General features: G+C 43.9%; 2 protein-coding genes across 2 annotated transcripts; one reads left to right on the top strand and one right to left on the bottom strand.

Moving 5' to 3' along the window:
- Nucleotides 1–2527, bottom strand: LOC113009247 (malonyl CoA:ACP acyltransferase (mitochondrial)). Its single transcript, XM_026147447.2, has 5 exons — nucleotides 1973–2527; nucleotides 1355–1442; nucleotides 1035–1252; nucleotides 761–898; nucleotides 1–349 (listed from the first exon to the last, which is right to left on the bottom strand). Exons 1-5 carry the CDS (start codon nucleotides 2525–2527, stop codon nucleotides 77–79), a joined length of 1272 nt encoding a protein of 423 aa, XP_026003232.1. The 3' UTR covers nucleotides 1–76.
- Nucleotides 2504–8993, top strand: LOC113009246 (serine/threonine-protein kinase pim-2-like). Its single transcript, XM_026147446.2, has 12 exons — nucleotides 2504–2642; nucleotides 3229–3301; nucleotides 3787–5235; nucleotides 5628–5864; nucleotides 5990–6115; nucleotides 6239–6333; nucleotides 6472–6519; nucleotides 6604–6822; nucleotides 6912–7092; nucleotides 7179–7349; nucleotides 7439–8703; nucleotides 8785–8993. Exons 3-11 carry the CDS (start codon nucleotides 5175–5177, stop codon nucleotides 7528–7530), a joined length of 1230 nt encoding a protein of 409 aa, XP_026003231.2. The 5' UTR covers nucleotides 2504–2642; nucleotides 3229–3301; nucleotides 3787–5174; the 3' UTR covers nucleotides 7531–8703; nucleotides 8785–8993.
- Nucleotides 8994–12556: the final 3563 nt, after the last annotated feature.

The following is a 12556-nucleotide window of genomic DNA, read 5'->3' as shown; positions in this document are numbered from 1 at the left end:
TAAATTAAAAAAAGAAATTACAAAAATCTTTAATTACACACTTGTATAAAGACAAGAAGCAACCACATGAGCTTTATCAGTCTTCATATGCGGTGACTTCCACATGGGCGTACGTTTGGTATGCCTTCCTGTTGCACTTCTGAAGCGTGGCGCCCAGCTGCCTTCCGGGTCCGACCTCGTAGGTGTGTGGGAAATGCTGTCCTTGCGTCCTCTCGTAGATCTCGTGCAGGGTCTGCTCCCATTTCACTGGTGACACCAGCTGCTTAACAAGCTGCCTGCGCACGTGGCTCTCGTTCATGTAACGTTTTCCATCTACGTTGGAGTAGACGCTGATCTCAGGACGTCGTACCTGGACGGGAAGGGGACGAATAGGAAATCGCACATGGAACTTGTGGTTAGGAGGCTCAAAAATGATTTAAATACAATGTCAGATGAACAACACATGGACCCTGACTTTATCAGTCCCTAACATGCCAAATCTTCTTTACAGTGTTGCTTATTTAGGCTTATTTTTTAATTAAATAAATGACACTGTGTTATATGTTGTTTTGCAGCTCATATGTGCTTGTATTTACTTAATTTTAAGACCTGCTAAGGACCAGATGTAAAATCTTGGGTATACTTTCCATTTAACTTTCCGAGTCAGACTGAATAGGATGGGTTATCTTAAAAAAATGAGGACTGGTGTAGCTTTACAGAGTAATTGAATGCATGTTTCAGAAAATATGTTAATCCCTTTTGGATAAAGTGGCTGACTGACCTCCACCTGCCGGAGCACCTCTCTGAGGGGTTCAGTAGCCGATGCCATCAGCTCAGTATGGAACGCACCACTGACTGGGAGAGTTTTGGTCCGCATGAACTTTAGGCGCCGAGAGTTTTCCTGGAGGAAATCCAGAGCCTGAGAAGTCAAAGAAGACAGCAGAAATGACAAGAGCAGCTCTAACAACTTTTTTGATGGTTGAGAGAAAAGACAGAAAAGAGAACACAATAGATTCACGGTATATTAAAGCAGCAAGAATATATGAATGCATTACCTGCTGGTGCCCTGCAATAACCCTGCCATCTGGAAACAGGTAGTTGGCCACAGAGCACACAGGATTCTCCATCCCCAGACTCTTGCAGTGCTCTTTTGCCTGCAGACAGGCATAATTATACTGAGCCTGAGGTCTACCAATGACTGACAGCATCCCACTGGGAACCAGTTCTGAGGCCTTCTGCATAGTCTCCGCTCGCACCTTCACTGCATACAAAGCTAGAAGATGCATAAGGAGTAAATACAGAATATTAACCAAAGTTGTGATTAAAACACCTTTTACAAGTGCACAAAAAAACCCCAAAAAAGAAATCTTTCTACCTTCTGCAAAGTTCATCGCCCCAGAAAAGACAAGAGCAGCAAATTCTCCGACACTGAAACCTGCAGCAGCGACACACATCTCAATGGCCTGTGTACAGCAGGAAACAAGTCAAAAAAAAATAAAAAAATAAAAATGTAACAGCCTCCCGATTATGACCGATATATCATTTATGTCACTGATACATCCGTAACTGAAATTAACTCAGAACAATTTGTTTATTTTTTTAAATGGTCATTCAGAATCAGAAGATTATTTACGGTGATGTTTTTGGTGGGAGTGAAACAACAATCTACTGATAAAAACAATAAAAACAAGATGTGATAATAAGAAATAACCACTGTTGGAAGCCTTATTTACTCTGCCGCCTTAATCAGGTGCAGTAATTAAAGTTGAAATGAGAAACTTTGCATTTGAAAGATGCTCTTCTACTGGGCACTCAAAATGCTTTCTTACAACAAGCATCATTCATCCACACCTTCATACATAATGTGCGCACATTTTAAATATAAATTAATATTACTGTAGCAGTATTTAAAAAAAAAAGATAAAATGGCCACATTTAAGAAGGCAGGACCTGCAGTTATTGTCCTTTTTCCAGACATTTATCTGGCACTTACTTTGGGGTTTTCTTGGTTGAGTCTCTCCACAGCAGCCAGGGAGGTGACAAACACCGCCGGCTGACAGTGAACCGTTTTCTGCAGCTCGTCCTCGGGGCCCTCCAGACACAGAGACAGCAGGTCGTAACCCAGGATCTTCTGGGCTACGGTGAACATTTCTTTAACGTTGGGGTATTTTAAAAGTCCTCTGCCCATGCCCACAAACTGGCTGCCCTGACCGGGGAAGAGGAGCACGGAGCAGCCGCTGGGGTCTTTTTTGGGTCTCCGCTGAGGCGCCGCGGCTGGCTCGCTGTTCGGGGGAGAAGCGGGGGCTTCAGCCGGAGGAGGGTAATCTCCAGCCGTGGAACCGGGCTTGTTGGTGGACAGCGTCCTGCTCAGAGAGACCAGCGACCTGACCTTCCCTCTGGAAGATGCTGCCATCCTGACTGCCACTGATGCCAACATGAGCTGTTCCTCATCCAACGACGTGTCTGCGGATGAAATAAGACGCACAGCCCGCCCGGACAAACTGTAATCACCGAAAGAGTCAACTTTGCTTGAACTCAACTCTGACATCTGCTCGGCATGACACTTCACAGGGAGACGCCATGTTGTTTATACGGAGTTTATTCTCGTCTTCTTCCGGTTGACGTTCAGGCTCTTTCACGCTGCAGCGCCACCTCAGGTCAAAGTATGTCATGTCATACAAAATTTACTACAAAGTGAAAATAACTATAAGAGCTTTTAAGTATACACAGACATGCGCTTCTTAAATTTAGCTTAATTGGCTCCACAGGTAGGAAGTAAAAAAGTAAAAAAAAACCTTCCTTGCTGTACTTAATTTTTACTCCCTACGTTTTTAAACAAATATCTGTAGTTTCCACTCCGTATATTTTCAAAACAAACTCGTTACTTTGGGTTTAACCCATTGGGGGAAGTTAATATTTCACGTCACTGCAGGCCTTCAAACAATGAGATTTGAGCCTAAACAGTGACACATGAAAGGCAGTCGCGTTTTAATCAGTAGAGGATGTCGCATAAAAAGAGATGAAAGAGCAAACCGTGTACCGTAGTTTTGATTCATTTATTTTTAGCACAACACCAGAACAACCCCACGAGCCAATAATTTGCGGTACTTCAGAAAAAAAGGAGTGAACATAAAAGGGAGTAAAATGTTGTGTCAGGTAATTTGAAATGCAGCATTTCTATCACCTCAACAAACACTAACTGTGTCACAGTGTGTTGCTAGCTAAAGCTCCACTTGCTGTATTTCACAGGAGGAGAAAGAATGAGAGCTAACTTCACTCAGAGTATAGAAAGAAAGAGAAAGAAACCAGGCTGTATTTAAAGGTAAGGACTGCTTAGTGATATTTGATAAAATGTAATTGTATTTTAACAGGGACATAAAATTCTTGTCTTACTCCCTTCTTCTAGCTCGAAATTACTTGCCAAGTGGTAAGGACCGTTCATGGTCACACGGTGAGAACATTGGTGTTGACTATGAAGAGATACGGTCAGACAGGGGAGGGGCCAGTCAGATTTATCAACTCAACCTCCTTAAAGCATGGAGAGAGGCTGAAACCAATCTCTGGTGAGCCCGGTTAAGGAAAGAGATGAGTTGGTGCCTGAGATGCCAAATTCCAACATCCTCATTCCCGCCATTGAGATAACACTCTCACACAGGCCCAGAGAGCAGATGTTGCTGCATTGCAGATGTGTTATACCCCCTGCCCAGCCGAATGCCTCTCAAAAAGAAAATTTTGCAGAAAATCAGTGTGATCGCTTGGCTCACTGGAATTATCATCTCGATATCTCTTGTCCTTCTTTCATTTCAGACGTCTTGAAAACAAGTTTTAACAAAGTCCTGGAGAAGTGCCCAATGCTGGAGGACCTCCTGCTTTACCCCTGGCTCAGATAAACTCCTCTCTGACACAAACACACACGCATACTGAATTCACATCTTGCCATACAAATGTGATACAGTAACCAACTTTCTTTCTTTCAGAAAAAAAGAAAATTGGGAGATTCAAAATTTTCCTCACAGTAATGTTTGCATCAGTCTATCAGATGAATACCCTCCAAGTCCAATATTTATATTAGTTACAGTGATAATGCTTGGTGTCTACTTTCAGCCACTGCAGTAGAATGCAAGGAATGAATCTCATTGAAATTGTAGTTGCATTTGCTATTTAATTTAATTGTCATGGATGATACACAGACAACCCAACAGCAAACAGAGGAAAACAATGGGCTTAAATACACAGAGGGATAAATGAGGGAATAAGACACAGGATGAGAGCACAGCTGCGAGAAATCACAAACAGCAAGACCATGGGGAAGGAAAACTGAAAACACTAGTCTAAGGAGCTTAGAAAGAAAACGTCTGGACTTCTTTAAGTTGCTTGAAGACATTCAAGCAAAGTTTAAGTTCTGACGCTTTCTTTCCAAACTCCTTAGACTACGATGACCTAGATGACTGAGAACCTTCACAGACATGAAAACACTAACATAGCACACATGACTATCAAAGTAAAACAGCAAACAAGAGACTTTTACAAAGACACAGAGTTGACACAGAGACATGACTGACTGGGGAGAAATTGGGGAACATGGAAACAAGAATGAATAGATATGACACGTGGGACACAGGGGCAAGGCAAAGTAACAGAAACCTAAAGCCTAAGAATATAACACAAGAAGAAAACAATAAAGAGAACCAAAAACATACATAAGAATAATCAATGAATATAAATGAACAAACACAAAACACTGGGTCACAGGCTCAGTACCATGACAGTTAAATGTACATAATAAATACTTTAAATCAGATGACAATGTAGCTGACACTGTGTTTATTAGTGTGTGGTCAACCACAAATCTTCATACTGTCATCCATAGATGAGGTCTTTATACAAATGATGAAAGATAATGAAAGAAACTGTTTAATTGATATGAAATGATTGAATTATATGAAATATTATGGCTTTGTCTGCCAGAGTGTTTTTCTGTAAACTACTTTGAACTACTGGCAGTCAGTGAAGTCACTGAAAGGCAAGATTCTATGTTGTGTTGCCGTAGTTTCCAGAGTTTACTTATAAAGCTCACTTACAGAATTCAGTTAGAAAAGTCAAGCATTTGAAAGGTGCACATTTGAAGAAGTATTAACTCAATATTAACTCATTACGGTTTACATTTTCGATTTTAAAGGGTCTCCGAAATTACAATGAAAAAGGAAACAAGAAAAATTACCACTCTGGCCGATAAGAAAGATTCAGGAGATCAAGGTAAGTAAAATAATAAAATAAGAACCTGGTAAAATCCAAATCCTAGAAATGTTGACACTGTGTGAATCATTTTTGAAGCAATTGAATCATATGTTTGATTGAAAATAGCTTTAATACAAGATGTCTAATCAAAGGAAGGTTACCGGTCTTTTGGTAAAATAATGTAATAAGTTTATTCTTGGACTCAACAGTAAAAACAGACCAACAAGTGTCATCAAGATCTAAGACTTAGTAAACCTAGTATCAATTCGCACTGGTCAGTTTTTTTAATCCCAAGAATAAACTTGTGATCATTTAAGCAAAAGCAATTTCAAATTCTTTGCCATCAAACTGCTTCCAGTCCTGATGTCGGGGACTCTTTTTCACCACTGTGTTGTTGTCGTCGTTTATAGATTGTAAGAGCAGGACTGCTAAAAGAAAGGCCAGTCCTGAAAAGAAGACCCCAATAAAAAGGAGGAGGGTCGCTGAGCAGGCTGGTCCTTCCACCAGCTCAGATGTGGTCAAAGGAGTGAAGCGCAAGGTTGTGCAAGATGAAGAGGACACAACAAAGAGAGCAAAGAGGGCTAAACTTCTCGACCATACGAGCGGTGACAAGGAGCAAGCATCCTCCTCGTTGGACTCTGGTAAAGGTAGGCTAATTAGTTGAATAAGGGGGTAGATTAAGTGTGGTTGCTAGGTTTAAGATATTGGTGTTTAGTGTTTGTGTCTATCATCCAGTGAGCTGATGTGCTTTTGGTGTTTTCCACATCTCCAGACTTGAACAACAAACAGGAGTGCACAAAAAATGGCAAAAGAAAGGCCACGGGAGACAACAGAGAGTCACCCAAGAAAAAAAAAAGGAATGTGGACCAGGACAAAAAATCAGTGGCAGACCAAAAACGTAAGTAGCAAGCAGCTTGGGTTTTATATTCAGGGGAAGGGCAGAAGGAACATTTAGGCTACAGAGGAGAGTAATTTGTGTCACAGCTGTAATAAAACAAGATTTGCTGTTTTGTCTGTTCAGGTGAATTCCAAGCCAGATATGTGGAGGAGCACCAGCTCGGAGAAGGAGGCTGCGGAGCAGTGTTTTCTGGCTACCGGATAGAAGATCGTTTTCCAGTAAGTGTTCAGATGATGGTAGTAAGACAGGCAGTAACGCAGATAATGGATAATATCGTAAACTGAGACGTCTGCTGTGTTTCCACCTTTCATTATGTCATACTGAGGAAATGCTCACCAATGCTCTGTGTCTTCTAGGTTGCCATCAAACACATTCCCAAAAATAAAGTCTACTGCAAAGTGGCGGTAAGCGTCCAACACTTGAATTAGTTTTACATTACTGGATTGAATGCGGCGTTCCTCATCATCCACTTTGTTGTAATATTTCAGGATGAAAATGGGAAGATGCTCTCGGTGGAAGTGGCCATTATGCTTAAACTTGCAGGTGAAGCAGAAGGGTCAGTGGGAATATCAGCACCTGTGTCCTTGCTGGAGTGGTTCGACTTTGGCAAAGAGCTGATCCTGGTGCTGGAGAGACCTGTCCCTGCTGTGGACCTGCAAAAATACAAAGCAGAAAATGGAAGAGCTTTACCAGAGGACAAGGCCAAGGTAGGTTGACTGGGAGAGCCTTAGACTGTACAGCATTCAATCAAGGCAGAAAAGCATTAACTCATTATTGTGTTTTTCATCTTTTCCAGGTCATTCTGAAGCAACTAGTTGATGCTGTAAAGGAACTTGAGGAGAAACACATCTTTCATCGGGACATCAAGGGACAAAACATTCTGATTGAGACCGGCTCAGATGTGCCTCGAGTTCGCATCATTGACTTTGGACTGAGCTGCTTTGTTAAACAGCGATCTCTGTATCGCATCTTCTATGGTAACATATTCTGCTCCTGCTTTTCGCAGATGTAACAATTTGTGTCTTTTGTTTTAGAAGAAATTGCAATTGTGTCTGTTTGTTAGGCACTCCTCTTCACATCCCTCCCGAGTGGTACATTAGGAGCTGCTACAGGTGTGGACCCACCACGGTGTGGCAAATGGGAGTGGTGTTGTATGAAGCGCTTCATGCACGATACTTTAGTACCGCGAGGTTCCTCACAAAGCAACTGAGCATCAAAAAGCGTCTGTCCACAGGTAAGAAAACTTCACACTTCCAGATTCACTGATGCCTTGGATCACTAGAACTATCATCTTCATCTTTTTGATCTTTTCTTTCTTTCAAGAATGCCGGAATTTCTTGGACGCATGTTTAGCTATAGTCCCGGAGAAGCGCCCAACACTGGAGGAGCTCCAGCTTCACCCCTGGCTAAGATAACACACACAAACACACAATTCACACCTTATCATGTAAGTGTGATACATTGTAGTAACTTCCTTTCTTTTTTCTGTTGGACAGGAATAGATAGAGTGGGTCAATCTTAAAAAATAAATAAATAAAAATTTAGCTTTTTCGGAGTTCCTGTAACCCCCCCAGCCATCCCAGGAAAGGGGATCTCTCTTTGAATGGGCTTTCCCGAGGTTTCTTCCCATCGATCTGGCCCCCTGGGGAGTTTTTCCTCGTCTTCATAGAGAGCTTGGGCTGGGTCAGGAGCTCCATCAAAACTGTCTTTATTTGATGACATTAAAGTCATCAAATAAAGATGTGTTTTACTTAAAGTAAAATTTGATCAAAATAAAACTTGTTTAATTCATCTTTGCTGAAGATTCTCCTTCATTACTATTTTGTTTTGTTTTTTTTACCCATGGTGCATTTTGACAAATAAGAAAACTGAATCAGGTTAAAGTGTGCACAAAGACAGTCACACTGCAAATGATCTGAAGACTTGCATCTGTTGCTCTAACCCCCAACTAGTTTAGACAGATTTCCTGGTTCTACCAGAGGTTTTTTCCTTCAAGAAGGGAGTTTTTCCTTCCCACTGTTGCTGAGTGTTTGCTCATAGTGGGTTGTAAAAGCATAAAAGTTAATAAGAGGCATTCATAGCAGAGTTATCACAGAGGGAACTATATAGCTTAAATGTACAATTTCTACAGGACGAATTATAACTTCATTATGTATAAAAGCTCCTGTGGATAATTACTCCTATTTGTAACTTTACACAAGAGAAAGTTTGCTGTCACACTATTTATAACAGGTTGGGTTTTGTCCTCTGAGTTGAGCCTTTGGTTGCAGTTTATTGAAGAATTTCCTCTAAAGTAGCTGTTGATAAAGATTTAAGGTCCTGTTTATATACAGAAATATGCTTTAGTTCATGTTTTTTTACATGTCTGCCTCAGTGGATCAGTAGAAGATCTGGCACAGGAAACTAGATGATGAAAAAAGGTTACGAATACACATATATATCTATATAGATACAGATATACTCATGGTGGGTTCACGCCCTCGGCCCACGCCCCTCTGAGGAGGAAACACCTGGGCCTCATCAGTGCAGCCAGCATTTAAGCCAGGGAGTGGCTTCTACTCATCGCTGGATCGTTGTGTGTGACTCGCGTCAGTGCAGCCCGGCTCTCAGCAAGTTCTCATTTGCTTCCCTGTGCAAAACCTCTAACGTGTGTTTCCTTCTGTACATAGATCCCCTGGACCCGACTCTGCATTCCCCGAGCGGATTCCCTTTTTGTGTGAGTGTTTGGAGAGAGAGTCAGAAGAGGAGCAAGTGTCTTTTCCCTACCTGGATTTCCCCGGAGCCTTTTCCCTGTCACCGCTTTGTATATAGCACTATCCCCTGCACTGTTTGTATATACACCTGGTGGAACTGTAATAAATACTGACTGTGCCTCTGAGTCCTGCATGTGAGTCCTCAAGCGAACCGTGACACCCACACAGATGAGAGCTTAGCAGTGAAGCTCTCTCTTAAAATTTGAGTTATAAAGTCAGAAGTTATCACTGACAGAGATCCATGTTCTTTTAACATAAGAAAGAATATTTGCTGAAATTGACATTAATCCAAGCCCTTAAAACGCCATTTTGGATTAAGCATTTCCTTTTAGAAAAGTCTTCAATGAGCAGGAAGCTCCAGTACTGAAAAAAGAAGCCAACATCAACTGCTAAACGTGCTAAAAGTAAGTAAGTCCCTGTAGACTCCTATGATCAAAACACATACAGTATAAAAGTTATAGGTTACAGATCTGAAAAGTAAAACAAATGTCAAAGTGCAAAAAGACTTATGGTCCCATAGAAGTCTATTCCATTTGCCTGGAATTAGGTGAACACCTTTGTGACAAATTTAATGGCTCAGTCATTTGTTTCATGTCATATTTAATAAAAGACTGACATGGTGGCATGTTGAATTGTCCATTTTGCACATATTTGGTCATTCTAAGCGTCAGAAGGGGAAAGATCATTCTGGGAATGCCTACTGGCGAAGGATGTGTGACTGACAAGTCCAGTGTGTGAAGTTTAACTACAGTCTAAGGAGCGTGGAAAGAAAAGCATCTGGACTTCTTTAAGTTTCTTGAAGATGTTTCACCTCTCATCTGAGAAGCTTCTTTAGTTCAGAATTTCTTCAGAGAACTGAAGAAGCTTCTTGAATGAGAGGTGAAACGCTCTTCAAGAAGCTTAAAGAAGTCCAGATGCTTTTCTTTCCAAGCTCCTTAGACTACGATGACCTGAACGACTGAGAACCTTAACAGACAGTTCTTCCCTTCATTCATCATGCCTGATTTCAAAACACCAAGATGGCAGTCGTGAAAACACTCATCTTGAGTCTTCATGGGACTACGGTGAGATCAGTTATGCCTCTTATGATGCTGTCCCAGACTTCAAAGCAGTATAAAACATGTTTGCATCCTGTAACAACTCCCACTTCCCTCATTACCTTCTGTGTATTTATAGTTTTGTATGACTTCTTATGTTCCTGTTAATAAAGACCTGCCTTTGAGTTCATTCCCGTGTGTCTAGAGCCGTGCATTTGGGTCCTCTCTTGCCTTCACACAGCCGCCGCACGACAGAACGACGCAACCACGAAATGGACCCAGCAGGCTCCGCCCGTGAGGGAGATATTCTCCGTGTACAGAGTCTGGTGCAACGAATAACCCGCGCCTCGGACTCACGGACAATTTCCGTCGGACTTAACGCCATAAAGGCAATAATCGAGGGAAACCCTTTCCTTCACCAGCTCACCTGCTATGAGGGCTTTATTGACGAACTGAGCCGAGCCAAGGAGGCATTACAAGCTCGTGAGCTGGCAGACAGTGTCTGTTCCCGGGATTCCACACCACAGCGACTGCAGACGGAGATCTCCGCCAGTCAGCCGCCGCAGCAGCAGCGAACTAAGCTCGCCGCGACGGCATCGCAGCAGCAGACGGGGCTCTCGGTATCGCAACAGCGGCTGCTAAAACGAGAGGGTTTTTTGGCGCTGCTGCCGCGGAGCCCTTCTCCATCCCCTCTCAGCTCTGACCGTCGCTCTCCCGCTGCTTTCCTAGCAGCGATGAGGTCGGATGATGAAGAGGAGACCGTCACCCCCGCATCATCACCGGTTTCCCCCGTCACCTCCGTTCCCTCATCAAGGAGGAGACGCCGTCGCCGGTCCTCTCCTCAGCCGGATTCCGGGACTACTGAGCAGCCGGCTGGGGTGAGTGACAAAGACACTCTTTCTGTTCACTCTGAGGCTAGTTCTCACTACTCTGAATGCAGGAATGCAAACTCTGTGACTCTTGCCGTAGGCTCTAAAGGCTCACGATCTGTAAATGTTGAATCCGAACCCGAACTTCTTATGAACCGTTGTACTGCCCGGAGGGTCAACTCAGAGACCGTTTCTCCTACGTTTGAACTCATATTTGAGAAAGATTATCCTTCGCTAGTGTTTCCTAGGTCTGAAAACTTGAAGTCAGCATTTCCTGAGTTAGAGACACCTGCTTCTGTGCCCTTTACCTGTGTGTCTGCTGAGAATGATTGTTTTGCAGTTAAGCTCACCACTGGGGCTTTAAAACCTGCCTCCTTAGATGTTAAAGCAGTAAAATCCAAGACTGTAAATGTTCCTGTGATAGCTCGACCCCAGCTCGTTACTTCTGAGCCATCACCCCAGGGGAAAGTCCATTCTGACGTATTTACTGATTCGAATGTTCTTGAGTCAGGGGGCTCTACACCCACCACTGTTTTCCCTAGGTTTACTGCTTCCAGCGATCCGGAGGTAAAAGACTTTGTTTCATCTGCCTCTCCGGTGCACAGACCTATGTTTACATCGGCTATTAACCCCTCCTCTGTCAGTATAAGCATGGTTAGCTCCGAAGAAAGAAGCTCTAAGACTGTTGGTGCATCAGCTGATCACATTTCTCTAGAGTCTGTAAACACTGAAGGTGGTGCATTAGTGCCTGTAAGCTACAGCTTTAGCACACTTAACGCTATGAAGTCAGAGCGCTGTTCCTCATCCGCTCACTCAGGGCAGGGAATTGATCTCTTGCAGACTGTTCTTTCTAGGCCCGCCTCCCAGGCCCCTTGCGTTCTAGGGATAGCTGCGGCCCAGCACTCCCCTGCACCTATCTCAGTTCCCCAGGTGAGGGGGGCTGGCGCCCAGCTGGTCCCTGTTCCGGTTTCCGGGTCGACTGAGGCTCTGCTGGTCCCTGCACCCGTATCAGCTCCTCGGGTGGGGACAGCAGCCGCCCAGTCCCTGCCGAAATCTGTGCCAACCACTGAGGTGAGGCCCGCCAGGACCCAGCCGATCTCTGCACCTGTACCTGCTCCTCAGGTGGGAGCGACTGGTGTCCAGCAGGTGCCTGCACCTTTCATCCGCATTGTAGGCTCAGGGGACCCGACACCACCACCTGTCCAACATTCGCTCCCACAACCATCATTACACTCAGCTGCACAGGATGCTCTTCAGTCAGTCAGTCAGCCTTCTCCTCAGTGTACAGTCCAGCCTTCTCCCCAACCGCCATTACTACCACTAGTTCAGTTTGCTACCCAGTCTCCCTCAGTTCAATCTGTAGCTCTGCCTCCTGTGTCCCCGCTGGCTCTGTCTCCTGTGTCCCCCGCACCTCAGTCAGCTACCCCACCACAAGCTCAATTTTCACCTCTACCATCACTTCAGTCATCAGTTCAGTCTGCCACTCAGTCGCCCGTAGCTCCATCATCCACACCATCACCCGCTTCTCTTCCACCACAACCATCACGACACTCAGCCATTCAGGCTGCTGCTCAGTCAGTCATTCAACCTGTAGTCCTGTCATTAATGCACTCCTTAGCTGAACCATTAGCACAGTCACCGTTAACTCAGTCATCCACTCCACCGCCCACTCCACTGTCACCACAACCATTACTACAGCCATCAGTTTGGTCCCCTGTAGCAGTTTGGTCTTCTGGTCAGCTTAACATTCAGCCAGGGGTCCCGATACCCTCTGGCGCTACA

This window comes from Astatotilapia calliptera, chromosome 17, assembly GCF_964374335.1.
Source record: "Astatotilapia calliptera chromosome 17, fAstCal68.1, whole genome shotgun sequence".
Classification (NCBI taxonomy): domain Eukaryota; kingdom Metazoa; phylum Chordata; class Actinopteri; order Cichliformes; family Cichlidae; genus Astatotilapia; species Astatotilapia calliptera.
This window is presented reverse-complemented; position numbering and strand designations above follow the sequence as displayed.